Source organism: Salmo salar, chromosome ssa03 (genome assembly GCF_905237065.1).
Source record: "Salmo salar chromosome ssa03, Ssal_v3.1, whole genome shotgun sequence".
Taxonomy (NCBI): Eukaryota; Metazoa; Chordata; class Actinopteri; order Salmoniformes; family Salmonidae; genus Salmo; species Salmo salar.
Window position 1 is genome coordinate 40238730 of NC_059444.1, and position 25962 is coordinate 40264691.

Genomic DNA, 25962 nt, shown 5'->3' on the forward strand with positions numbered 1-25962 from the left:
TTGCATGTATTAATCAATAAACCTGGACGAAAACAAGCAACTATACAGTTTGCGTTGTTTGCGATGGTTCTTTTTGATAAAGCGTAGACAATTTACCACCATTTTTGCCTCCAGTGTCACGATATGTATATTTCTGCCAACATGACAAGTGGATATCTTCCCAGACACATTTAGCTGAACAGAGAAGCTGGGAAATATTGCCTGTGCCATTGCCAGCAAATCCAACCAACCATGCCTGACAAAGCAGTATAAAGATATGAGTACACATGTCAGCTCTCTTGGAAAAACAGAATGGAACCAAAAACATGCATACCAACTCTCTCTCTCACACACACACACACACACACACACACACACACACACACACACACACACACACACACACACACACACACACACACACACACACACACACACACACACACACACACACACACACACACACACATATATGGCTTCTAAACTTGGAATCAAGGCAGTTAAATAAATGGCATTTTCTTCTGGATCTCTTTTTTAGTTGATACAGACACAACCAAACTTCGTGTTCAAGCTCAACTTTGGTTTAGAATAGATACAATGAAGATATTATCTTTCGGTCATTTTTTTACTATTTCAACTATTTACATATCGATGTAAGATCGACCAGCGGTCTAAAACACTATTTTAAACAATGTGAAGAGCAATGTATTTATTTTTGCTACAACAGCGTATACAGAAAAAAAGTACACCCAAAAACACGTTCTGAAAGCGTAAAATGTCGTCATTGTCCTTTGATTCAAGTCCCTGATTTTTCGTTTTTAAGTCCAGCTCCTGCTAGATTGCGCTGTATGAATTCTACACAGTATGCAACAGTTTCTTTCTCGATATCTTTACAGTAAAGACAGAAATATAGGTGTTTGGAAGCAGAGAGTAAGGGGTGCTACTAAGAATAAAGGTGCTGGCACAGTAGAACAGTCCAGTCTTACCTTTGTTAAACTAGTTTAATTGTTTAGACTCTCTGAATCACACGAGTCACAGAGTTCCTCTTTCCTCCTTGTTGACTCTAACCGACACACAAGACATTCTGTATGAATGACTGACGATGTGGCCCGTATTCTGCCGGCCAGGTCGGTAAGGAAGCCAACCAGTCAGGTCATTCAGACAGAGGTTTAGATTCACCTACGTAAAGGCCTCTATCCTGCTCCTCTCATAGGGTCACAAGTTAGAAGACAGCCGGCTCCGGGCCGAGTCTAACTCCGGTAGGCTATCGATCAAATCCTTGTTGGGGACTCCAGAGTCTGGGAGCCCCGACCCAGCTGCCGCCACAGCCCCCTCCATCCCGGGTGCTCCTGGGGGAGGAGTAGAGGCGAAAGCCACACGCTGTGGAGCTCCCGTGGGTCTTCCCTCAACCTGGACCCCCACTCCGGAGGGCCCCGGCTGGCTAGGGTGAGTGGGCTGAGGAGGGCCGATGGAGGTGGAGGAGGCAGGAGTGGATGGGTGGGCAGATTGGTGAGGGCTGGGGGCGACGGCAGGGGTTCCTTCCTGAGGGAGGGAGAGCTGGGAGGAGGAGAGGGCACGGGCGTCTTGGCTCAGGGTGCCCGAGTGGAGGGAGTGGGTGCTCTTGTGCGAGGAGGGCCTCTGGATGGTGTGTGTGGGACTGGGAACGTGGTGCTGCACCAGGGACAGCTGAGACCCAGAGGGCCCTGCTCCTCCCATGTACTGGAATGTCCGTCCCTGGTGTGTCAGAGGGCTCTGGACTGGTGGGCTGGAGATAGCCGACCCAAACGCCCCTGTTGCATGAGCCATCTGGGGTGGCTGGGACTGGAGAGGGGATGCGGAGACTGGGCTCTGGGACAGGCTATGGACTACCTGGAACCTCCGCAACATGCGGGGGGACTGCAGCGTCCCTGACCCCGAACCAGACGCCATCCCCAGCCCCATCGGACCTGGCCCCATCGGCCCAGTCCCCATACCCATTGGCATACCCATCAGCCCCATCCCCGGCATCCCCATTCCCCCCATCGGCCCTATCCCCTGGGGGCAGAAGCTCATGGCCACAGCCTGCTGGAGGCTGGCGAGGGCCCCAGCCCCGGAAGGGCCTGCGGGGGAGAACATGCCCCCGGGGACGGAGGATGTCATGGACATCGTGCGGGGTCTCTGGAGGTCCACCAGTTTGACCATCTCACGGTCGTACTTGACAATCTCCTGGATCATCTCATTCTCATGGTTGTTGAAGACGCCGGAGTTGAGGTCGTGCTGCACTTTGTGCATCAGAATGGTGTTCTTCTTGCCTGTGATGAAGGGAAGAGGAGGAGAAGTAGGGGGAACAAATTAAGAGATAAGGGAGGAGGATCACAGACAGTATGTTTTGAAGCAATGCACAAGGAAAATACTGAGAACAAGAGGGTCATGGTGTCACTTTATCAATTAACACTGTCCTATAGCGTGCTGAGGCCACAGCATTACTCAACTGACTGCCTGGGATAGAGATCTTATTCATAGATAAGTTTGCATCTGCCATTTCTAAGAGGGAGTAAAACATAAAAAGATAGAACATAAGGTAAAATAAAAAAAACATTGATATCAATACGTAATATTAGGATCTAATATGAATATGAAGTATCAATATAGACAGTGTCATATTTCAAGCCTTGTTTTTGTCCTCTTCCAGCTTGTGAAAATAACAGGTGGATCCACTTAATAAATCTGTACCAAGTCTCGATTATTTGGAACACAGATGTGTCTGGCAGACAGTTGGGACTGCAGCATCTGTGGCAAGGTTATTATAGTAAACTATAACTGAAACTAAAAATAAAACTAATCATGAAAAAACGATTTAATAAACTGAAATAAAAACAAAAACTACACTGAAACTGAAATTGAATTTGAAATCTTTGACTTCAAAACAGACTAAAATAAAAAAAAACATGACAATTATTACATTTTTTATTAAAAATGTTTGGCTTGTGCATCACATTCACTAGCTATCACTAGCTAACATGGAAAAATCGTCTAGGTAGCCAACTTGATTCTTCTTACATGTACTACTAGTTAAAAAAAAATATTAAAAAGTATTGGAGTTTCCTTCAACCATATTTTTTGTAGCAGTCTCAGCAATATTCCTTAAAAATTAAAGTCACAATGAAATTTACTTTATAATTTAAACCTAACCTAGAACCTGACCCATCACCTTATGTATTACTGCTCCCCAGTGGCAAGAAGTAACACACACAAAAACTATACAAAACAATGCCTCACACGCATGCTTTCTGTCCTTAACACTAAAACTTAAACTGAAATGAAGTAATAAAAAAACAATATAGAAATATTTTGATGCAACTAAAACTGAATAAAAACTAGCAGATCAGGTCTGAAAACAAACAAAACTAACAATTTAAAAAACGGATGCGAATAAAAAACGAATATAAAACAAAACTCTAATAACCTTTATCTGTGGAACCACCTGGGTACCACTAGCATGAAAACTGCTATCACACAGGTAGTTTATTTCTCTCTTTTAAGCGAGAGAAGCAGTACAACTAAGGTCTTATTTAACTACTTTAAAATGCATCCTTCCTTCATCCCTTAGATAAAGGTAATTGAGTAGTTTAGAGTAATTATCGAGGTTAGCTAGCCAGCTATTTTCGTCCTCTGCGACGCGTTCTCCAAACTCAGTCAACACTGCTAGCTAGCCAACTTCTACCAACTAACAGCACTGTAGAAACTAATACATTACAACGGAACGATTTGATTAGTGTAGTGTTAGCTAGCTACATAGTTGTCTTTGCTGTCTTTGTATCTAAGATAATTGTGTAGTTTAGAGTAATTATCGAGGTTAGCTAGCCAGCTATTTTCATCCGCCGCGACGTGACGCCGTTCTCCAGACTCCAGACTAGTCAACACACCTAGTCATCATCAAACCCACTGCTAGCTAGCCAACCTTTACCGACTAGCAGCACTGTAGAAACTAATACATTACAACGGAACGATTTGATTAGTGTAGTGTTAGCTAGCTACATAGTTGTCTTTGCTGTCTTTGTATCTAAGATAATTGTGTAGTTTAGAGTAATTATCGAGGTTAGCTAGCCAGCTATTTTCATCCGCCGCGACGTGACGCCGTTCTCCAGACTCCAGACTAGTCAACACACCTAGTCATCATCAAACCCACTGCTAGCTAGCCAACCTTTACCGACTAGCAGCACTGTAGAAACTAATACATTACAACGGAACGATTTGACTAGTGTAGTGTTAGCTAGCTACATAGTTGTCTTTGTCATAGTTTGATAATTGTGTAGTTTAGAGTAATTATCGAGGTTAGCTAGCCAGCTATTTTCGTCCCCCGCGACGCCATCTTCCAAACCTAGCCAACTATTACCGACGAGCAGCATTGTAGAAACTAAATACATTACAAAGGAACGTCTTGATTAGTGTTATGTTAGCTAGCTACATAGTTGCCTTTGTATCATGATAATGGTGTAGTACTGAAACTATCGAGGTTACCTAGCCAGCTACACTTTCAAAAAAAGTCAACAACGCAGCCACTGCTAGCTAGCCTACTTCACCAGCCAGCAGTACTGTATCATTTTAGTCTTTTTAGTCAATAAGATTTTTGCAATGTAAGCTTAACTTTCTGAACATTCGAGACGTGTAGCCCACTTATCATTCCAATCTCCTGTGCATTAGCGTAGCCTCTTCTGTAGCTTGTCAACTATGTGTCTGTCTATCCCTGTTCTCTCCCCTCTGCACAGGCCATACAAACGCTTCACACCGCATGGCCGCTGCCACTCTAACCTGGTGGTCCCAGCGTGCACGACCCACGTGGAGTTCCAGGTCTCCGGCAGCCTCTGGAACTGCCAGTCTGCGGCCAACAAGGCAGAGATCATCTCAGCCTATGCTACCCTCCAGTCCCTCGACTTCTTGGCGCTGACGGAAACATGGATTACCACAGATAACACTGCTACTCCTACTGCGCTCTCCTCGTCTGCCCACGTGTTCTCGCATACCCCGAGAGCATCTGGCCAGGGGGTGGTGGCACTGGAATCCTCATCTCTCCCAAGTGGACATTCTCTCTTTCGCCCCTGACCCATCTGTCTATCGCCTCCTTTGAATTCCATGCTGTCACAGTTACCAGCCCTTTCAAGCTTAACCTCTCTAGGGTAGGGGGCAGTATTTTCACATCCAGATAAAAAACGTACCTGATTTAATCTGGTTATTACTACTGCCCAGAAACTAGAATATGCATATAATTGTTTGATTTGGATAGAAAACACCCTAACGTTTCTAAAACTGTTTGAATGGTGTCTTTGAGTTTAACAGAACTCATATGGCAGGCAAAAACCTGAGAAGATTCTGTACAGGAAGTGCCCTCTCTGACCATTTCTTGGCCTTCTACACTCTCTTTATTGAAAACAAAGGATCTCTGCTGTAACGTGACACTTCCTAAGGCTCCCATAGGCTCTCAGAAGGCGCCAGAACGTTGAATGATGACTTTGCAGTCTCTGGCTGAAAAACAGTAGCGCATTTGGTAAGTGGTCGATCTGAGAACAATGAGACGGGGGCGCGCGTGCATGTAAAGAGTCCATTTTAGATTTTGAGTCTTTGAACAAAAACAGGGTTTCCCGGTCAGAATATTATCGCTATTTTACGAGAAATATCGCATAAAAATTGATTTTAAACAGCGTTTGACATGCTTTGAAGTACGGTAATGGAATATTTAGAATTTTTTTGTCACGATACGCATCCACGCGTTACCGTTCGGATAGTGTCTTGAACGCAAGAACAAAACAGAGGATATTTGAACATAACTATGGATTATTTTGAACCAAAACAACATTTGTGGATGAAGTAGAAGTCCTGGGAGTGCATTCTGACGAAGAACAGCAAAGGTAATCCAATTTTTCTTATAGTAAATCTGAGTTTGGAGAGTGCCAAACTTGGTGGGTGTCAAAATAGCTAGCCCGTGATGGCGAGCTATCTACTCAGAATATTGCAAAATGTGCTTTTGCCGAAAAGCTATTTTAAAATCGGACACCGCGATAGAATAAAGGAGTTCTGTATCTATAATTCTTAAAATAATTGTTATGTTTTTTGTGAACGTTTATCGTGAGTAATTTAGTAAATTCACCGGAAGTTTGCGGTGGGTATGCTAGTTCTGAACGTCACATGCTAATGTAAAAGCTGTTTTTTGATATAAATATGAACTTGATTGAACAAAACATGCATGTATTGTATAACATAATGTCCTAGGAGTGTCATCTGATGAAGATCATCAAAGGTTAGTGCTGCATTTAGCTGTGGTTTTGGTTTTTGTGACATTATATGCTAGCTTGAAAAATGGGTGTCTGATTATTTCTGGCTGGGTACTCTGCTGACATAATCTAATGTTTTGCTTTCGTTGTAAAGCCTTTTTGAAATCGGACAGTGTGGTTAGATTAATGAGAGTCTTGTCTTTAAAATGGTGTAAAATAGTAATATGTTTGAGAAATTGAAGTAATAGCATTTCTAAGGTATTTGAATATCGCGCCACGGGATTCCACTGGCTGTTGAGTAGGTGGGACGATTTCGTCGCACATACCCGAGAGGTTAACATCCTTATCATTTATCGCCCTCCAGGTTCCCTTGGAGAGTTCATCAATGAGCTTGACGCCTTGATAAGTTCCTTTCCTGAGGATGGCTCTCCTCTCACAGTTCTGGGTGACTTTAACCTCCCCACGTCTACCTTTGACTCATTCCTCTCTGCCTCCTTCTTTCCACTCCTATCCTCTTTTGACCTCACCCTCTCACCTTCCCCCCCTACTCACAAGGCAGGCAATACGCTTGACCTCATCTTTACTAGATGCTGTTCTTCCACTAATCTCATTGCAACTCCCCTCCAAGTCTCTGACCACTACCTTGTATCCTTTTTCCCTCTCGCTCTCCTCCAACACTTCTCACTCTGCCCCTACTCGGATGGTATTGCGCCGTCGCAACCTTTGCTCTCTCTCTCCCTCTACTCTCTCCTCTTCCATCCTATCATCTCTTCCCTCTGCTCAAACCTTCTCCAACCTATCTCCTGATTCTGTCTCCTCAACCCTCCTCTCCTCCCTTTCTGCATCCTTTGACTCTCCATGTCCCCTATCCTCCAGGCCGGCTCGGTCCTCCCCTCCTGCTCCGTGGCTCGACGACTCATTGCGAGCTCACAGAACAGGGCTCCGGGCAGCCGAGCGGAAATGGAGGAAACTCGCCTCCCTGCGGATCTGGCATCCTTTCACTCCCTCCTCTCTACATTTTCCTCTTCTGTTTCTGCTGCTAAAGCCACTTTCTACCACTCTAAATTCCAAGCATCTGCCTCTAACCCTAGGAAGCTCTTTGCCACCTCCTCCCTCCTGAATCCTCCCCCCCTCCCTCTCTGCGGATGACTTCGTCAACCATTTTGAAAAGAAGGTCGACGACATCCGATCCTCGTTTGTTAAGTCAAACGACACCGCTGGTCCTGCTCACACGCCCTACCCTGTGCTTTGACCTCTTTCTCCCCCCTCTCTCCAGATGAAATCTCGCATATTGTGACGGCCGGCCGCCCAACAACCTGCCCGCTTGACCCTATCCCCTCCTCTCTTCTCCAGACCATTTCCGGAGACCTTCTCCCTTACCTCACCTCACTCATCAACTCATCCTTGACCGCTGGCTACGTCCCTTCCATCTTCAAGAGAGCGAGTGTTGCACCCCTTCTGAAAAAACCTACACTCGATCCCTCCGATGTCAACAACTACAGACCAGTATCCCTTCTTTCTTTTCTCTCCAAAACTCTTGAACGTGCCATCCTTGGCCAGCTCTCTTGCTATCTCTCTCAGAATGACCTTCTTGATCCAAATCAGTCAGGTTTCAAGACTGGTCATTAAACTGAGACTGCTCTTCTCTGTGTCACGGAGGCTCTCCGCACTGCTAAAGCTAACTCTCTCTCCTCTGCTCTCATCCTTCCAGACCCATCTGCTGCCTTTGATACTGTGAACCACCAGATCCTCCTCTCCACCCTCTCCGAGCTGGGCATCTCCGGCGCGGCCCACGCTTGGACCTGACAGGTCGCTCCTACCAGGTGGCGTGGCGAGAATCTGTCTCCGCACCACGTGCTCTCACCACTGGTGTCCCCCAGGTCTCTGTTCTAGGCCCTCTCCTATTCTCGCTATACACCAAGTCACTTGGCTCTGTCATATCCTCACATGGTCTCTCCTATCATTGCTATGCAGACGACACTCAATTAACCTTCTCCTTTCCCCCTTCTGATAACCAGGTGGCGAATCGCATCTCTGCATGTCTGGCAGACATATCAGTGTGGATGACGGATCACCACCTCAAGCTGAACCTCGGCAAGATGGACCTGCTTTTCCTCCCGGGGAAGGACTGCCCGTTCCATGATCTCGCCATCACGGTTGACAACTCCATTGTGTCCTCCTCCCAGAGTGCTAAGAATCTTGGCGTGACCCTGGACAACACCCTGTCATTCTCCACTAACATCAAGGCGGTGACCCGATCCTGTAGGTTCATGCTCTACAACATTCGCAGAGTACGACCCTGCCTCACACAGGAAGCGGCGCAGGTCCTAATCCAGGCACTTGTCATCTCACGTCTGGATTACTGCAACTCGCTGTTGGCTGGGCTCCCTGCCTGTGCCATTAAACCCCTACAACTCATCCAGAACGCCGCAGCCCGTCTGGTGTTCAACCTTCCCAAGTTCTCTAACGTCACCCCGCTCCTCCGCTCTCTCCACCGGCTTCCAGTTGAAGCTCGCATCCGCTACAAGACCATGGTGCTTGCCTACGGAGCCGTGAGGGGAACGGCACCTCTGTACCTTCAGGCTCTGATCAGTCCCTACACCCAAACGAGGGCACTGCGCTCATCCACCTCTGGCCTGCTGGCCCCCTACCTCTGAGGAAGCACAGTTCCCGCTCAGCCCATTCAAAACTGTTCGCTGCTCTGGCACCCCTATGGTGGAACAAGCTCCCTCACGACGCCAGGACAGCGGAGTCAATCACCACCTTCCGGAGACACCTGAAACCCCACCTCTTTAAGGAATACCTAGGATAGGATAAAGTAATCCTTCTAACCCCCCCCCCTAAAAGATTTAGATGGAATATTGTAAAGTGGTTGTTCCACTGGATATCATAAGGTGAATGCACCAATTTGTAAGTCGCTCTGGATAAGAGCGTCTGCTAAATGACTTAAATGTAAGTGTAAATGTAGTTATCACTGATCTAACACAAATGGATGGTGAAAGCAACGGTTCCACAGCTTTCATAGATCCAGTAATGTCAGACCAGTGATTACTTTGAGGAAGGACGCAAGCAAGGTGCATTGGTACAGGGCCCAGAGCTCTCTTCAGTACCTATGCGGTCCAGTCGGTCGATGGCCACTGTCTCGAAGGCCCGTCTCATCATGGGGTACTCCTCCAGAACCTCATTGAAGTTGTCCACAGACAGGGAGTAGAGACGACAGTATGTCTCCGCTCTAACACTGGCAGTACGCCGGCCACGTGTCAGCAAACAGATCTCTGGAAAAGGGAAACAGGGTCAGGAGACACAGAGATTTTATTTATTTATTTATTTATTTATTTATTTCACCTTTATTTAACCAGGGGCCTGTTGCACAAAAGTAGAATTAAGACATCCGGGATAAATGACTCAGCTGAGCTCAATGAAGCCAAAACATGTGCGTCCAGGCTTAATTGGTTGCACAAAGACCAAGCCAGGATGAGCAGACACGGATTCATTAAGCCAGGTGAAACCAATCCTGGATAGGTGCGCGCTCACGGCTCACTCAAATAGACCCCGCCACAGATCACAGATTAACTGATTTACCATGGCAACTAGAGCCGCGTACTTTTCCCCGTCGGAAGCACAAATCCTCATGGAGGCATACGAGGAGGTAAAATATATAATTAAGAAGAAAGGCAACACCGCCACAGTGATAAAGCAAAGAGAAAAAGCGTGGCAAAGTATTGCAGACCGCCTGAATGCGTAAGTAGTGCACAATTACACAGTCACCGCTCCGCTGAAACATCACAATTACAATTCAAATATTTAATTCACATCTCCAAAAATGCAGTTGTACTGTAATTATGAAACGGTTAAATTTTTTAATTGAAATGCACTGCAGATATGAGTGAAATTGTGTAAAGTAACTCCATCACACTGTATAAAGCTATGATAGATTTTTTGATATTTTTACTGAAAACAAGACAAAAATACCAAGTAATTTTTTGCAGTGTGACTCCATTAAATTGTGTGTGTGTGTGTGTGTGTGTGTAGATTAAACATGAACGGGCCAAAACGGACATGGCAGCAGGTCAAAATCAAATACAAGAACATTCTGCAGAATGGTATGGTCCCTGACTAATATTTAACAAAGCACAAGCATATATTGTACCCAGAAGGTGCCTGCTCACACATTGTCTGTACTGTTTTAGCAGTGAAAAAGAATACCCACAGACAAGGCACGGGTGGTGGGTCACCAAAGGCTGACCTTACCCCAGCAGAGGACATGGCCTTGGAGCTAAATAAAGGCAGGCCCGTCTTAGAGGGGATCCCTGGGGGGAAAGAGACGAGCATAGGTTCCTCCCAAGATGCCACCCGCTTCATTCAAGGTATGTCCTTCCATCTCTACATGGGATACAACCACATTCATATTGAATCAATTTGGACTGTCTGACTTTGGTTTACCTATTGCCTTGCAGTGTCTGGCAGCACTGTGTTCCTGTTAGAGCCACCAGCACAAGCACCAGACGATGCTGATCCAGTGAGTACTCCATCAAAGGCATACTGTAGGCCTGGCATGTCTTGTCTACTAGCTTCAATATGAATCCGATTAAATGTGATAGGGTGAAGGCCCCAGTGCAGCAGCAACAGCACATGATGGAGACGATGATGAGGAGGAGACCATCTCTCTGGATTCCAGAAGGCATGAGGTATCATGTTAAGACTGTGAAAGTACTATTTACTCTACAATGGTGAGGAGTCCTCATCAAAATCAAAAAATCTAATTTCTTTTACAGGACCCAGATGCTATACAGTGGGAAAACCAGCCTGGCAACATAGTGCGTATTAATAAAAGGACACCACATCCTGCCAAATTCCAGCTGCGCTAATTGTATTGTGTTCACAGAGCTCACAAGCTATCAGAAAGTTGTATGGCAACCACCTCCGGCGCCAAATAGAACTGGCAGACATAGACATTCAGTACAAGAAGAAAAAGATGGAAAATCTTGCACTGGAGTCCGAAATAAAAAAGAGGACAATTAGGAAACTGGACCTTGAAATAAAAAAACTTGAGAGGGAGGTGAGATATGCCTTCAATGTACACTGTATGCTAACTGTAACACAAATGTATTAATCATTATTTTTCTTTCCTCCCCAGCTCCAAGAAGATGACACAGCTCAAAATAAAAATTAGGTATATTCTCGTAAAGTCAAGTGAGCCATGACATATGAGCTCTTATTGTGAGCACACAGGACGGTGGCATCTTTCTAAGGTTTTTTTATTTTCCCAGCAATCAGTACAACCAAGTCATCGTTATAAGGCATCGCCCTCTTTTGCCCACCCCCCAGCACCAGGTGTGGCCACTAGCCTATATGAAGGCCCAAAATTGTGTGTTCCTTTCTGCTCTGACAATGGCATGCCCATTCGTGCGAGATGTGGTGGATGAAGAAGCACTTGTGCTGAGGAGAGCCTTCAGGCGAGAAAGGGTCTTCAGGGACCGGTTGGACCCACTGGCCTTCCCTGATGACCATCTATATGAAAGATACAGGTTTTCTGCAGATGGCATCAGGTATCTATGCAGACTACTGGGTCCCAGGATTAAGCACCGCACTGCACGGAGCCATGCACTGAGTGTGGAGCAAATGGTTTGTGTGGCCTTGCGCTTTTTTTCTAGTGGAGCCTTCCTGTACTCAGTGGGGGATGCAGAACAGCTGAACAAGGCCACAATTTGCCGCACAATAAGGAGTGTGTGTCTGGCTATCAAAGCATTAGCAGATGTCTTCATCTCCTTCCCTGGCCACAGAAGACTCTGTGACATCAAAGAGGAGTTCTATAGGATTGCAGGTAAGAGGATCTACAAATTACAGGACAACTGTTAACACATAGTAGGATACTCATTACTTTGTGTGACAGGTTTCCCCAATGTCATTGGTGCAGTGGACTGCACACACATAAGGATAAAAGCCCCCTCAGGTGCCCATGAGGCCGATTTTGTGAATAGGAAATCCTTTCACAGCATTAATGTTCAGGTGAACATAACTTTTTAATATTGTCCATTGACGAACACTCTGCATTGCCAGTGATGTGCATTGATTGGTGTAATATTCCTCATCTTATGATTTCAGATGGTCTGCAATGCTGACTGTGTGATCAGCAATGTTGTGGCAAAATGGCCTGGCTCAGTCCATGACTCCAGAATCTTTCGGGCCTCTGAAATCTATCAGTGCCTATCACAAGGTAAGCCACACAACCCCTATTTATAACCATCATGGCTGTGTCAAGAATATCACTGTGTTTATGAGGTAGTAATGATGAGATTTTGTGTTGACAGGTGAATTCTCTGGTGTGCTGCTGGGAGACAGGGGGTATGGCTGCCAGCCTTTTCTCCTGACACCTTTCACAGACCCCCAGGAAGCACAGCAGGCCTACAACCATGCCCATGCCAGGACCAGGGCCAGAGTTGAAATGACCTTTGGCCTCCTGAAGGCACGCTTTCACTGCCTTCACAAATTAAGGGTCAGCCCTGTTAGGGCATGTGATATTACTGTGGCTTGTGCTGTCCTCCACAATGTGGCCTGCCTGAGGAAGGAGAGGGCCCCCAGAGTGCCACCAGCCATGGACTGGGACAATCCGGCAATCTTCCCTGATGACGACAGTGGTCGGCTGCTGAGGGACCAATATGTGTTGAATTATTTTAGTTAGTATGTGTGCTTTCAATTTTGGTTAAATATGTCCTGCGGTGGCAGAGGAATTGGTTTTTTTTGGGTTCGTTTTTTTACGAATTTGGCCTCTTATGATGTTTGTGCGGTATACTGTGTGTAATACAAGGCTGCAGGGAGGCTACTGCATCCATTCATTTGTCTGTTCAGTTGATGTGTATGGATTTGTCCTGCATTTATTTTAGTGTGCAGACATGCAGGGTGTGTTATATACAGACCTTTGAATGTGTATGTATCATTTTGTATAATATGCTTGGATTCTGTGCTTTCCATCTTGTAGTCACTGTGACTTCAGTTTCGAAAGGAGCTGATGGTTTACCTGCTTTGTTTTGTCCTTATTCAATAAAGGAACATAATGTTACACATTGTGTTTTTATATTCATATGGAATGTGTATTTGTTTATATGACAGAGTACTAGGGCCACACTGAAGAAAAAGGATAAAGTCATAAATTTATGAGGCTGGTTCTTTCTGCAGAAAAGCTACATATTGTTTTTACAGTTTTGATACTTATGACAATGTGATACTTAATATTCTGGCACATCAGCATGTCTTTGTTTATGAAACCATACTGAAGTACAATTTCACGAAATGCCCCACATCTGTCATTTTAACAACTGTCCTCCTTTAAAACAACCGGTTACAATATTATTACTTGTGTTTTTTTCCCCTCTGTGGCCCTAATATTCTATCATTTTATATATAGCCTTATAGTCTATGGGAAACTGTAAATTATCTAATGATAGCAACATAATCTAAAAATTATTTTTTATCCAAAATCATTGAAATTAATGATCACAAACGTTTAAATAATGACAGTGGGTCTAGTTATGTGATAACAATGTATAGTGAGCAGTGAAATAACTATTGGTTTCCATTTGTGGTGACTGCTGACTGACATTAGGGATGAGATTAAATAGATCCTGGAATTTAGCCTGGTCTGGAGCAGGCTAGCTCCACAGAATAAATCTCCATGGTAATTTATACCATAACATATCCTCCTGCCCCCTATCCATCTTTAGTGCAACCGGATTACGGATCAATTGAGCCAGGATCACCAAGATATCCTGGCTTAATCCCTTATCCTAGTTTTGTGCAACAGGCCCCAGGTAGGCAAGTTGAGAACAAGTTCTCATTTACAATTGCGACCTGGCCAAGATAAAGCAAAGCAGTTCGACAACATACAAAAACACAGAGTTACACATGGAGTAAAACAACATACAATCAATGATGCAGTAGAAAAAAAAAAAAAAAAAAAATAAGGTTATATACAATGTGAGCAAATGATGTGAGATAAGGGAGGTAAAGGCAAAAAAATGCCATGGTGGCAAAGTAAATAAAGTATAGCAAGAAAAACACTGGAATGGTAGATTTGTAGTTTGAAGAAAGTTCAGAGATAAAATATAAATAATATGGTGCAAAGGAGCAAAATAAATAAAATAAATAAATACAGTAGGGGAAGAGGTAGTAGTTTGGGCTAAATTATAGATGGGCATGTACAGGTGCAGTGATCTGTGAGCTGCTCTGACAACTGGTGCTTAAAGCTAGTGAGGGAGATAAGTGTTTCCAGTTTCAGAGATTTTTGTAGTTCGTTCCAGTCATTGGCAGCAGAGAACTGGAAGGAGAGACGACCAAAGGAGGAGTTGGCTTTAGGGGTGACCAGAGAGATATACCTGCTGGAGCGCGTGCTACAGGTGGGTGCTGCTATGGTGACCAGTGAGCGGAGATAAGGGGGGACTTTACCTAGCAGGGTCTTGTAGATGACCTGGAGCCAATGTATTTGGCGACGATTTTGAAGCGAAGGCCAGCCAACGAGAGCGTACAGGTCGCAGTGGTGGGTAGTATATGGGGCTTTGGTGACAAAACGGATGGCACTGTGATAGACTGCATCCAGCTTGTTGAGTAGGGTATTGGAAGCTATTTTGTAAATGACATCGCCGAAGTCGAGGATTGGTAGGATGGTCAGTTTTACGAGGGTATGTTTGGCAGCATGAGTGAAGGATGCTTTGTTGCGAAATAGGAAGCCAATTCGAGATTTCACTTTGGATTGGAGATGATTGATGTGAGTCTGGAAGGAGAGTTTACAGTCTAACCAGACACCTAGGTATTTGTAGTTGTCCACAAATTCTAAGTTAGAACCGTCCAGAGAAGTGATGCTGGACAGGCGGGCAGGTGCAGGCAGCGATCGGTTGAAAAGCATGCATTTAGTTTTACTTGTGTTTAGGAGCAGTTGGAGACCACGGAAGGAGAGTTGAATGGCATTGAAGCTCATCTGGAGGGTTGTTAACACAGTGTCCAAAGAAGGGCCAGAAGTGTACAGAATGGTGTCGTCTGCGTAGAGGTGGATCAGAGATTCACCAGCAGCAAGAGCGACATCATTTATGTATACAGAGAAAAGAGTTGGCCCAAGAATTGAACCCTGTGGTACCCCCATAGAGACTGCCAGAGGTCCAGACAGTAGGCCCTCCGATTTGACACACTGAACTCTGTCAGAGAAGTAGTTGGTGAACCAGGCGACGCAATCGTTTGAGAAACCAAGGCTACTGAGTCTGCCGATGAGGATGTGGTGATTAACAGAGTCAAAAGCTTTGGCCAGGTCAATGAATACGGCAGCACAGTATTGTTTCTTATCGATGGTGGTTACGATGTCGTTTAGGACCTTGAGCGTGGCTGAGGTGCACCCATGACCAGCTCTGAAACCAGATTGCATAGCGGAGAGGGTGCGGTGGGATTCGAAATGGTCGGTAATCTGTTTGTTAACTTGGCTTTCGAAGACCTTAGAAAGGCAGGGTAGGATGGATATAGGTCTGTAGCAATTTGGGTCAAGAGTGTCACCTCCTTTGAAGAGGGGGATGACAGCAGCTGCTTTCCAATCTATGGGAATCTCAGACGACACGAAAGAGAGGTTGAACAGGCTAGTAATAGGGGTTGCAATAATTTCGGCAGATAATTTTAGAAAGAAAGGGTCCAGATTGTCAAGCCCAGCTGATTTGTAGGGGTCCAGATTTTGCAGCTCTTTCAGAACATCAGCTGAATGGATTTGGGAGAAGGAGAAATGGGGGAGGCTTGGGCGAGTTGCTGTGGGGGGTGCAGTGCTGTTGAGATAGAGCAACATGTGGCAGAGATACAATATAATAATGTTATATTTAATTATGTTTCAAATATACTGTAGAAACCACACTGCATCTGTTCAACTACCAGCCATCTGGGAGCCTTACACTTACAAAAAGTACTGGTTATGCTAGTTTTGAGAGCTGAGGGACACAGGAATACCCCAACACACAAAGCACTTCATATTTTCAGAACATGAGAATAGAGTACAAAGATGTAAGGCAAAACACAGGAAACACTAAATATGAATAGTTTGTTGAATTATATTTAATTCTGTGTGTATTGTGGTTCAGGCCCATACCTCCAAAGTAGGAGCCATCAGAGAGCTTCATTCCCAGGGTTCCCTTAGTGATGACATTACAGACTCCGTGCTGGATAAAGTACATCTTCTTGCCGATGGTGCCCTCTCTGATAATGTAATCACGGGGCTGGAAGACCTCGAAGCGGAGCATGATCAACATGGCTGTCACAAAGTTGGGCTCTGCGTTGGCGAACAGTGGCATGGATGCCACCAGTTTACGGCAGTTGAAATTGACAATTTCCTTAAGATAGATATAGATTGTTAGTAATGTTTGTCTTCATGGTGTGCATGTCCAGGCAGGGACTAAGGGACTTACCTCTCTGAGTGGTTCATTCAGCTCTTCCAGGATGCTCTCTTCATCAAACATCTTCCCCTGGTACCGGTGCTCGTAATAATCATGGATTTTCTGTCGGAAGTCAGCCGGCAGCTTGTGGAAGGACATATACTGCTCCACTTGTTTGTACTGTAGAGAGAAAGAGAGAGGGATAGGAGGAGAGAGAATGAAAGAGTGAATAAAGTAGTGAAGTCACTTACACTACCTCAAAGTCAACACAGAGCTTAAACCTTCAACCATTCGGTTTTAAAATTACTGGATTTTAATTTTTCTGGAAAAATAATAACAAGAGGTGGGTAGACATTGCAAACAAAGAGCTATTCATTTCACGCAATCAGGGCACCATCGAAGGCAAAGTGACATATTACTGTGTACTATTGAGGGAAATATGCTTGATGTTTGAAACCCACTGAAAGTGGACAAAAACATGAAAATGAGCAAAGGACCAAAACAAGCTCATTCATTCAGCTAATCAATACCAAGCAATCAGACATTATTGTTGAACTGCTGCTGCAGCAGTTTACTCATTACAGTTTACCCATCACCGACCACGGTGAAAACCTAAGGGCCGGTTTCACAGATGAAGCATAGTCCTGGACTAAAAAGCATTCTTCATGGCAAAGCTTTTTTAGTCTAGGACTAGTGCTTTTTATACTAGGACTAGACTTAATCTGTGTCCGGGAGACCAGAGCAGACCAACTCTAAATCAATGAAGTGTATCAGGTGGTGTATAACTGGCAACCCTCCTCAGGATGCCAGCCTGACAGTCAGGAAGAAATTGATGGGGTTGTAAAGCTGTAGAGCTCTAAGAGATAGAGAGATTACTCTTATGTCAGGCTCTGTGCAATTCAGCCTACGTCAAACAGAGAAGCTGTCTCACAAACATGCCACTCCACCCAGCACTCATAAAGCCTTCACAAACATAACACAGGCCTGGTTCTTAACCGGCATTGACACACTAAAACGCACACCCCACATACACACTTTTTTCCTTCCCTTTTGCCTCAAACCATTAAAGATTTACAAAAACAGAATCTAATTCATCATTTAGGAACCAAACAGAAAACAAAATATTCTCTTTAGCAGAACACGCTGGCAACCAATAATATTGTCAGCAAACTGTTAAGATGGTTGTCCTATTATCCCCCCTAGCAGGAGGACAAATGTAATGTAGTCACTCTTTTTGTTAACATGACATAAGTGTGTGTGTGTGGGGGGGGGCTGTTAGGCAGAAAAACTCTGTTCTGGGGGTGACTGTAGTTGTATAATGAGAGAAAATAGAATACAACCTGCAAAAGTAGCCAGGACCCTTAGAAACACTTTAATGACCTCCTTTTTCAGGTCAAGTAATAGAGCGTTAATAACTGCCTTATTCATAATCTATTAATGATCTTTTACTAAACGGTAGTACCATAAAGGTTTACCAAACCCCGTTTGACCCTGCTCTGGTTTCTACCATATCAAGGAACTGAACAGCTATATAACTAACAAGCTCAGTTGAATAATTCAAATGCAAAATTAAGAAGTGAAATCTCCCATGGGTAAGGAAAGCTCTGCTCCTCTAAATGATGGCGTTACGTAATGAGACACTTCAGATGCGTAAGTGCTGCTGCTCTCTGACAGGCAGACGGGGTGCTGAGCTGAAGGTGTGGTGGCGTAGGTGTTGCTGAGAGAAACAGCCCAGGACCTAATGGTGACGCTGACAGGCTAACCATCACAACAACTGGTCCTGCTGAGGAAGCATGAGACACATAGGGCTCTGGTCAAATGTAATGCACTATAAAGGGAATAGGGTGCCATTTCAGACACAGCAAGTGTTCCCATAGTGGTAAGACCATAGAAATGGAATAGCTAAAACAGTGAAGTTCTATCATACATACCAGTCAGTAGTCATATTCTTTACAGGATCTCTGTAATACCACCCCAAATACAGATTATACCAAGAAAACATGATGTTCAATTGAATAGTGGTATCCCATGGTGCTTAAAATGTCAATTGGATGAGTATTTGAAGTGGCTAATGGTACTTAAAAAGGGTCTGAATACTTACAGTGAGGGAAAAAAGTATTTGATCCCCTGCTGATTTTGTACGTTTGCCCACTGAGAAAGCAATGATCAGTCTATAATTTTAATGGTAGGTTTATTTGAACACTGAGAGACAGAATAACAACAACAAAAATCCAGGAGAACGAATGTCAAAAATGTTATAAATTGATTTGCATTTTAATGAGGGAAATAAGTATTTGACCCCTCTGCAAAACATGACTTAGTACTTGGTGGCAAAACCCTTGATGGTAATCACAGAGGTCAGACGTTTCTTGTAGTTGACCACCAGGTTTGCACACATCTCAGGAGGGATTTTTGTCCCACTCCCCTTTGCATATCTTCTCCAAGTTATTAAGGTTTCGAGGCCGACGTTTAGCAACTCGAACATTTAGCTCCCTCCACAGATTTTCTATGGGATTAAGGTCTGGAGACTGGCTAGGACAATGCAGGACCTTAATGTGCTTCTTCTTGAGCCACTCCTTTGTTGTGTTTTGGGTTATTGTCATGCTGGAATACCCATCCACGACCCATTTTCAATGCCCTGGCTGAGGGAAGTAGGTTCTCACCCAAGATTTGACGGTACATGGCCCCGTCCATCATCCCTTTGATGCAGTGAAGTTGTCCTGTCCCCTTAGCAGAAAAACATCCCCAAAGCATAATGTTTCCACCTCCATGTTTGATGGTGGGGATGGTGTTATTCGGGTCATAGGCAGCATTCCCCCTCCTCCAAACATGGCGAGTTGAGTTGATGCCAAAAGAGCTCCATTTTGGTCTCATCTGACCACAACACTTTCACCCAGTTGTCCTCTGAATCATTCAGATGTTCATTGGCAAACTTCAGACGGGCATGTATATGTGCTTTCTTGAGCAGGGGGACCTTGCGGGCGCTGCAGGATTTCAGTCCTTCACGGCGTAGTGTGTTACCAATTGTTTTCTTGGTGACTATGGTCCCAGCTGCCTTGAGATCATTGACAAGATCCTCCCGTGTAGTTCTGGGCTGATTCCTCACCGTTCTCATGATCATTGCAACTCCACGAGGTGAGATCTTGCATGGAGCCCCGGGCCGAGGGAGATTGACAGTTCTTTTGTGTTTCTTCCATTTGCGAATAATCACACCAACTGTTGTCACCTTCTCACCAAGCTGCTTGGCGATGGTCTTGTAGCCCATTCCAGCCTTGTGTAGGTCTACAATCTTGTCCCTGACATCCTTGGAGAGCTCTTTGGTCTTGGCCATGGTGGAGAGTTTGGAATCTGATTGATTGGTTGCTTCTGTGGACAAGTGTCTTTTATACAGGTAACAAACTGAGATTAGGAGCACTCCCTTTAAGAGTGTGCTCCTAATCTCAGCTCGTTACCTGTATAAAACACCTGGGAGCCAGAAATCTTTCTGACTGAGAGGGGGGTCAAATACTTATTCCCCTCATTAAAATGCAAATCAATTTATAACATTTTTGACATGCGTTTTTCTGGATTTTTTTGTTGTTATTCTGTCTCTCACTGTTCAAATAAACCTACCATTAAAATGATAGACTGATAATTTTTTTGTCAGTGGGCAAATGTACAAAATAAGCAGGGGATCAAATACTTTTTTCCCCTCACTGTATGTAAATAAGGTATTTCTGTTTGAATTTCTTATAAGTTTGCTAACATTTCTAAAAACCTGTTTTCACTTTGTCATTATGGGGTATAGTGTATAGATTGATGAGGAAAAAATGTCATTCAATCCATTTTAGAATAAGGCTGTAACGTAACAAAATGTGAAAAAAGTCAAGAGGTCTGAATACTTTCCGAATGCACTGTATGCTGCAGCAAAACAGTGTGAGAGAGGACATCTTGATGTGGTCTCAACATTGGCTTTCATGGATTTCTGTTTAGCACTTGGTGGTGCAATGATTCTCCTTTCACTGTTGACAGCAAGATGGAGGATATTCTACCACTTTCACATCTACCCAGGGGTATACAATGTGGTACAAAATGTGTGACACTGTTTATACCTTACAGTAAAACATAAAAAAAATCTTCCAATCTTCCATTTCCAATGGAAATAAATGGAAATAGTTGTGTCAAATCCATTCATCACACATCATCTTGAAGCTGAACTCAACTCTCATGTCTGCTTCAGTGACATCAGTTACATGTACTTTAAAGTGGTTTAATCTCAAACCCACCCAATGGCCTCCCCTCTTCCCTCTCTCCTTTCTACCCTTTCCTCTACCCTGGATTCTCGCTCCCCACCATGAGGAATTCTAATTTTGGTTCAGCGCGGACAGCCTTTCAGATGTATAACTAATTAATCCATTCCAGCCTAAATCGCTTCATTATAATATATCTAGCAGTGAGAGAGAGGCTGGTGACAGCCAAGTCAAAGCCTGTCTCCCTGTCCCCAATCCCGGCAGAGGAGATTTGAGCAGTGGGTAAAACAACACACTTTAGGTTGTCAGAAACATTAAAGTCACCACAGCTGTGTTATAATTTGATTTTTAAGAAATCAGAAGAAGAAAATAACACAGAGATTCACACAGAGACCTAATGACCACAGGATGGTTGTCTGTGCAAGTCTTTTCCTCAGGAAAAGACTTGCACGAAAAGACTTGCACAGACAACCATCCTGTGGTCATTAGGTCTCTCAGTGTGAATCTCGGTGTTATTTTCTTCTTCTGATTTCTTAGGTTTTCTATTCTAAGAGCTATACAGTATATGTACTGCCGTTTTAACATATACATACAGTACTAACTACTTCTGGCCACAGTAGAACCAGCCTCAGTTTGAGTAATGGAGGTGGTTAGTGACTCACTGGATGTGTCCGAGAAGACAGATCACTGCTGTGGCTGACATGTAAACAGCCACAGATCTTCCTTCCTCTTACATGCTTCAGCCAGGCAGCTTGGTCTGTGGAAGACCCGTGCTTATCACAAAGTTACTATAATATCAGAGTCTAAGTCTAGAGTTATATGGTACAGCAGGGGTGACCAATCCTACACTAGCACACCTGATTAATCCAATGACTCTTGGCTGATTCATTGGATTAGGTGTTTCAATGCTGGGCTGGAACAAAACTCTGCACCTACTGTAGGACCAGGATTGGCTAGTAGTGGCCATCACTGTGCTACAGCGCGAACCCACAGAGACTGACAACAGATCCTAAGGAGAGAGAGAGTTTCTGTATTGACCTGGCCTCACTGCAATGCATGGCTGAGTGAATGACAATGATGCAGAAGGATTAGAGAGTAATACAATACAGTAAAATAAACCAGTACACACCAAATAAAGAGTTATTACAACTCTATTACAAATCTTTCATTCTGTTCTGTTCACCGTGAGGACTTTAATTTGGCTACCAGTGTAAATGTACTTCCTGAAGAACTTTGAGATGGAAGTACATTTACGCTGGGAGGCAGAAAGAAAATATTTCATCTAAAATTCCAAAACACCAACATTCTGATATGTCATCACTGTATTAGTATTCACCCTGCCTCTCTTCCATCTGCTCTGTCTGATTTCCTTAATACTTTGTCTGTTGTAAAACCTTTTACTGTCTGCTGTCCGGAGGTTCAGTAAAAGCGGCCACTACCATCGATCACGTGAGAGCAGGGGCAAGTGTTATGATTTACAACTAGGTTATTACATTCAGGAAATGAAAAGTAGCATTGCCATAACAGAGGATCTTCCCAGAAAAGAATGACTATCATTGTTCCGACATCTCTGACTATGCCCAAAAATCGCATAGCGCGCATAGAAAGCTTACGTAGACGAGGTAAGAGATTTCGAACCCTCTATAGCCCGCAGGTCTCCTCCTCTTCCTCCCCTCCTCTCCCCCTCAATTGGCTCCCTGTAGCAGTAAGTTAGCGCTGCACCTCTCAAGGACAAAGCCACCAGTGAGAGAGAGAGTGAGAGAGAGTGAGAGTGTGAGTGAGGAGACAAAAAGCAAGGCGATATTAAGAGATGGAAGGAGAGAGAGAGAGAGAAGTAGATAGACAGAAAAGAGGAAAACAGAGAAGAAGATGGAGAAGGAGAGATCGAAGGGATTCACAGAGCGAGATTAACAGAATGGGATGAGAGTGACAGCGTGTGTGTGTGTGTGTGTGTGTGTGTGTGTGTGTGTGTGTGTGTGTGTGTGAGAGAGCGATAGAGTGGGAGAGGCAGGGAAAGGCAATCAAGTATAAGAGAGAGAGAAACGGAAGAGGGGGCCAATGTCAGGACAACATTGGCGGCAGGACACACAGGTCTGCCGTCTCATCAATTCTGCTGCTGGCCAGAGGGACGTCATATCACTACCCCCCACCCTACCTTCCCCTCCTCTCCCACATCTGCCCCCCTCCCTTATCCCCCCACCCCCCTTCCTCCTCTGCCAACCCCAGCCCACGGCGACTTGGCACTACCTGGGCGAACACACCCGCTCACTCTGATTGGCTGCTGAGAGGCAGCAACACTGCTCCAGCTCCCCAGCCACAGAGACTCTGCTTGGAGACAGCCAGGCTGCTGAGCTGCTCACGCTGTGTTGTGTTGCTATCGCTGCATCTAACACCAGCCAACACTACTCCAACACTACTCAATAACACTACAGTTTACTGGCTGGGCTCTGCAGGTATTTACCTGGGATTTACAGAGAAACTATATGATGCCAAACTACTATACTACAGGTACTTTCTGGTACCAACAGGTAACTGTCAAAATAAAGGAAACACCAAGGTAGTGTCTTAATAGGGCGTTGGGGAACCACGAGCTGCCAGAACAGCTTCAATGGATTTTACAAGTGTCTTGAATATGGAGTGATTTCAGTGCCAACAGAAATTGTAGTTGAATTGGGGCGGCATCCTGCTAATAGTTGGTTTCCAGTAGTATTAGCTACTACTACCTGTGGTCTCTAGCTCTCCGTCGGTTTCTACCGTTCGGAGTTACAGTTGAAGTCGGAGGTTTACATACACCTTGGCCAAATACATTTAAACTCAGCTTTTCACAATTCCTGACAGACGAAGGTTTAGGTCAGTTAAGATCACCACTTTATTTTATGTGAAATGTCAGAATAATAGTCGACAGAATGATTTATTTCAGCTTTTATTTCTTTCATCACATTCCCAGTGGGTCAGAAGTTTACATACACTCAATTCGTATTTGGTAGCATTGCCTTTAAATTGTTTAACTTTAGCTGGTGTACCTGAATCAGGTTTGTAGGCCTTCTTGCTCGCACACACTTTTTCTGTTCTGCCCACAAATCTATGGGATTGAGGTCAGGGCTTTGTGATGGTCACTCCAATACCTTGACTTTGTTGTCCTTAAAGCCATTTTGCCACAACTTTGGAAGTATGCTTGGGGTTCTTGTCCATTTGGAAGACCCATTTGCGACCAAGCTTTAACTCCCTGACAGATGTCTTGAGATGTTGCTTCAATATATCAACATAATTTTCCTTCTCATGATACCATCTATTTTGTGAAGTGCACCAGACCCTCCTGCAGCAAAGCACCCCCACAACATGATGCTGCCACCCCCGTGCTTCACGGTTGGGATGGTGTTCTTTGGCTTGCAAGCCTCCCCATTTTTCCTCCAAACATAACGATGGTCATTATGGCCAAACAATTCTATTTTTATTTCATCAGACCAGAGGACATTTCTCCAAAAAGTACGATCTTTGTCCCCATGTGGAATTGCAAACCGTAGTCTGGCTTTTTTTTATGGTGGTTTTGGAGCAGTGGCTTCTTCCTGGCTGAGCGGCCTTTCAGGTTATGTCGATATCGGACTCGTTTTACTGTGGATATAGATACTTTTGTACCTGTTTCCTCCAGCATCTTCACAAGGTCCTTTGCTGTTGTTCTGGGATTGATTTGCACTTTTCGCACCAAAGTACGTTCATCTCTAGGAGACAGAATGCGTCTCCTTCCTGAGCGGTATGATGGCTCTGTGGTCCCATGGTGTTTATACTTGTGTACTATTGTTTGTACAGATGAACGTGGTACCTTCAGGCATTTGGAAATTGTTCCCAAGGATGAACCAGACTTGTGGAGGTCTACAATTTTTTTTCTGAGTCTTGGCTGATTTCTTTTGATTTTCCTATGATGTCAAGCAAAGAGACATTGAGTTTGAAGGTAGGCCTTGAAATACATCCACAGGTACACCTCCAATTAACTCAAAAGATGTCAATTAGCCTATCAGAAGCTTCTAAAGCCATGACATCATTTTCTGGAATTTTCCAAGCTGTTTAACGGCACAGTCAACTTAGTGTATGTAAACTTCTGACCCACTGAAATTGTGATACAGTGAATGATAAATTAAATAATCTGTCTGTTAACCATTGTTGGAAAAATTACTTATGTCATGCACAAAGTAGATGTCCTAACCAACTTGCCAAACCTATAGTTTGTTAACAATACATTTGTGGAGTGGTTGAAAAATTTGTTTTAATGACTCCAACCTAAGTGTATGTAAACTTCCAACTTTAACTGTAGCTAGCTGAACTTTCTAGTGTCTTAGCCAGCTAGTGGGCTAACAGCATCACAGGTGTTTTAGCTAGCAACCTCTGGGCTAAACTCAGATGCAGTTTGTTTGGCTAACATGAGCGGTGCTGTTTCTTCACAGTGTATTACCCCACCATTGAAGCACCATCCCTTTTACATTCTCGTGTGAAAGATAATCTAACTGTGCGTTCTCTCGAGTTGCTTGGTTTACACACCGATTCAGCACTTGGTATTTCACGTGATGGCTCGGCTCGCTGGTTATCATCACCCGCTAGTTGTCTACATTGCGCTCAGCTGGACTCCGGTGTCCTTAGACATAGAGTGAAGTACATGGAAAGTATTTCCCAGGCCTCATCCTTGCTTGAGGATGATTCCATTGACAACAAAGTCCCAGAGGAGGGAGAAGCTACTCAGGCATCCCCTCCGCCTGCACTGCAGCCTGATTCGGAGGACCCCCATTTTTCATGGGAAGTGAGGATGTGAGGATGACGGTATGTCTCTCGCCGCATAAGGTGGCACGATCTGACCAGGAGATGGATTACGCCCCTGAAAAATAATTTCTCCCCTCTGCTGAGTTTGTGCTACTCTGCCAGACTGAAGAGGTAGGGCAGGAGTGGTTCACCACAGTAGACCTGAAGGATGCTTATTTCCACATCAGAGTTTATCCTGCACATAGGAGATATCTGAGGTTCACCTTCAAGGGCATAGCCTACGAATATCTCACCTTACCATTCGGTCTGTCCCTTTGTGCCGACGAGAGCCTTAAGAGTCTTGGCGCACATCAACTATGGTTG

The 25962-nt window shown here is 44.4% G+C and overlaps 1 protein-coding gene across 1 annotated transcript in view; it reads right to left on the minus strand.

Annotated features, from left to right (window-relative positions):
* Nucleotides 1-436: 436 nt before the first annotated feature.
* LOC106599981 (potassium/sodium hyperpolarization-activated cyclic nucleotide-gated channel 2-like) overlaps nt 437-25962 on the minus strand; it is a 72246-nt gene continuing 46720 nt past the window's right edge. The window contains exons 5-8 of the mRNA XM_014191309.2: nt 16655-16801; nt 16339-16579; nt 9338-9502; nt 437-2270 (exon numbers count right to left, since the gene is read on the minus strand). Of these exons, the coding sequence (XP_014046784.1) occupies nt 1195-2270; nt 9338-9502; nt 16339-16579; nt 16655-16801 (1629 nt within the window). The 3' untranslated portion in view covers nt 437-1194. The remainder of the gene's footprint in view (nt 2271-9337; nt 9503-16338; nt 16580-16654; nt 16802-25962) is intronic.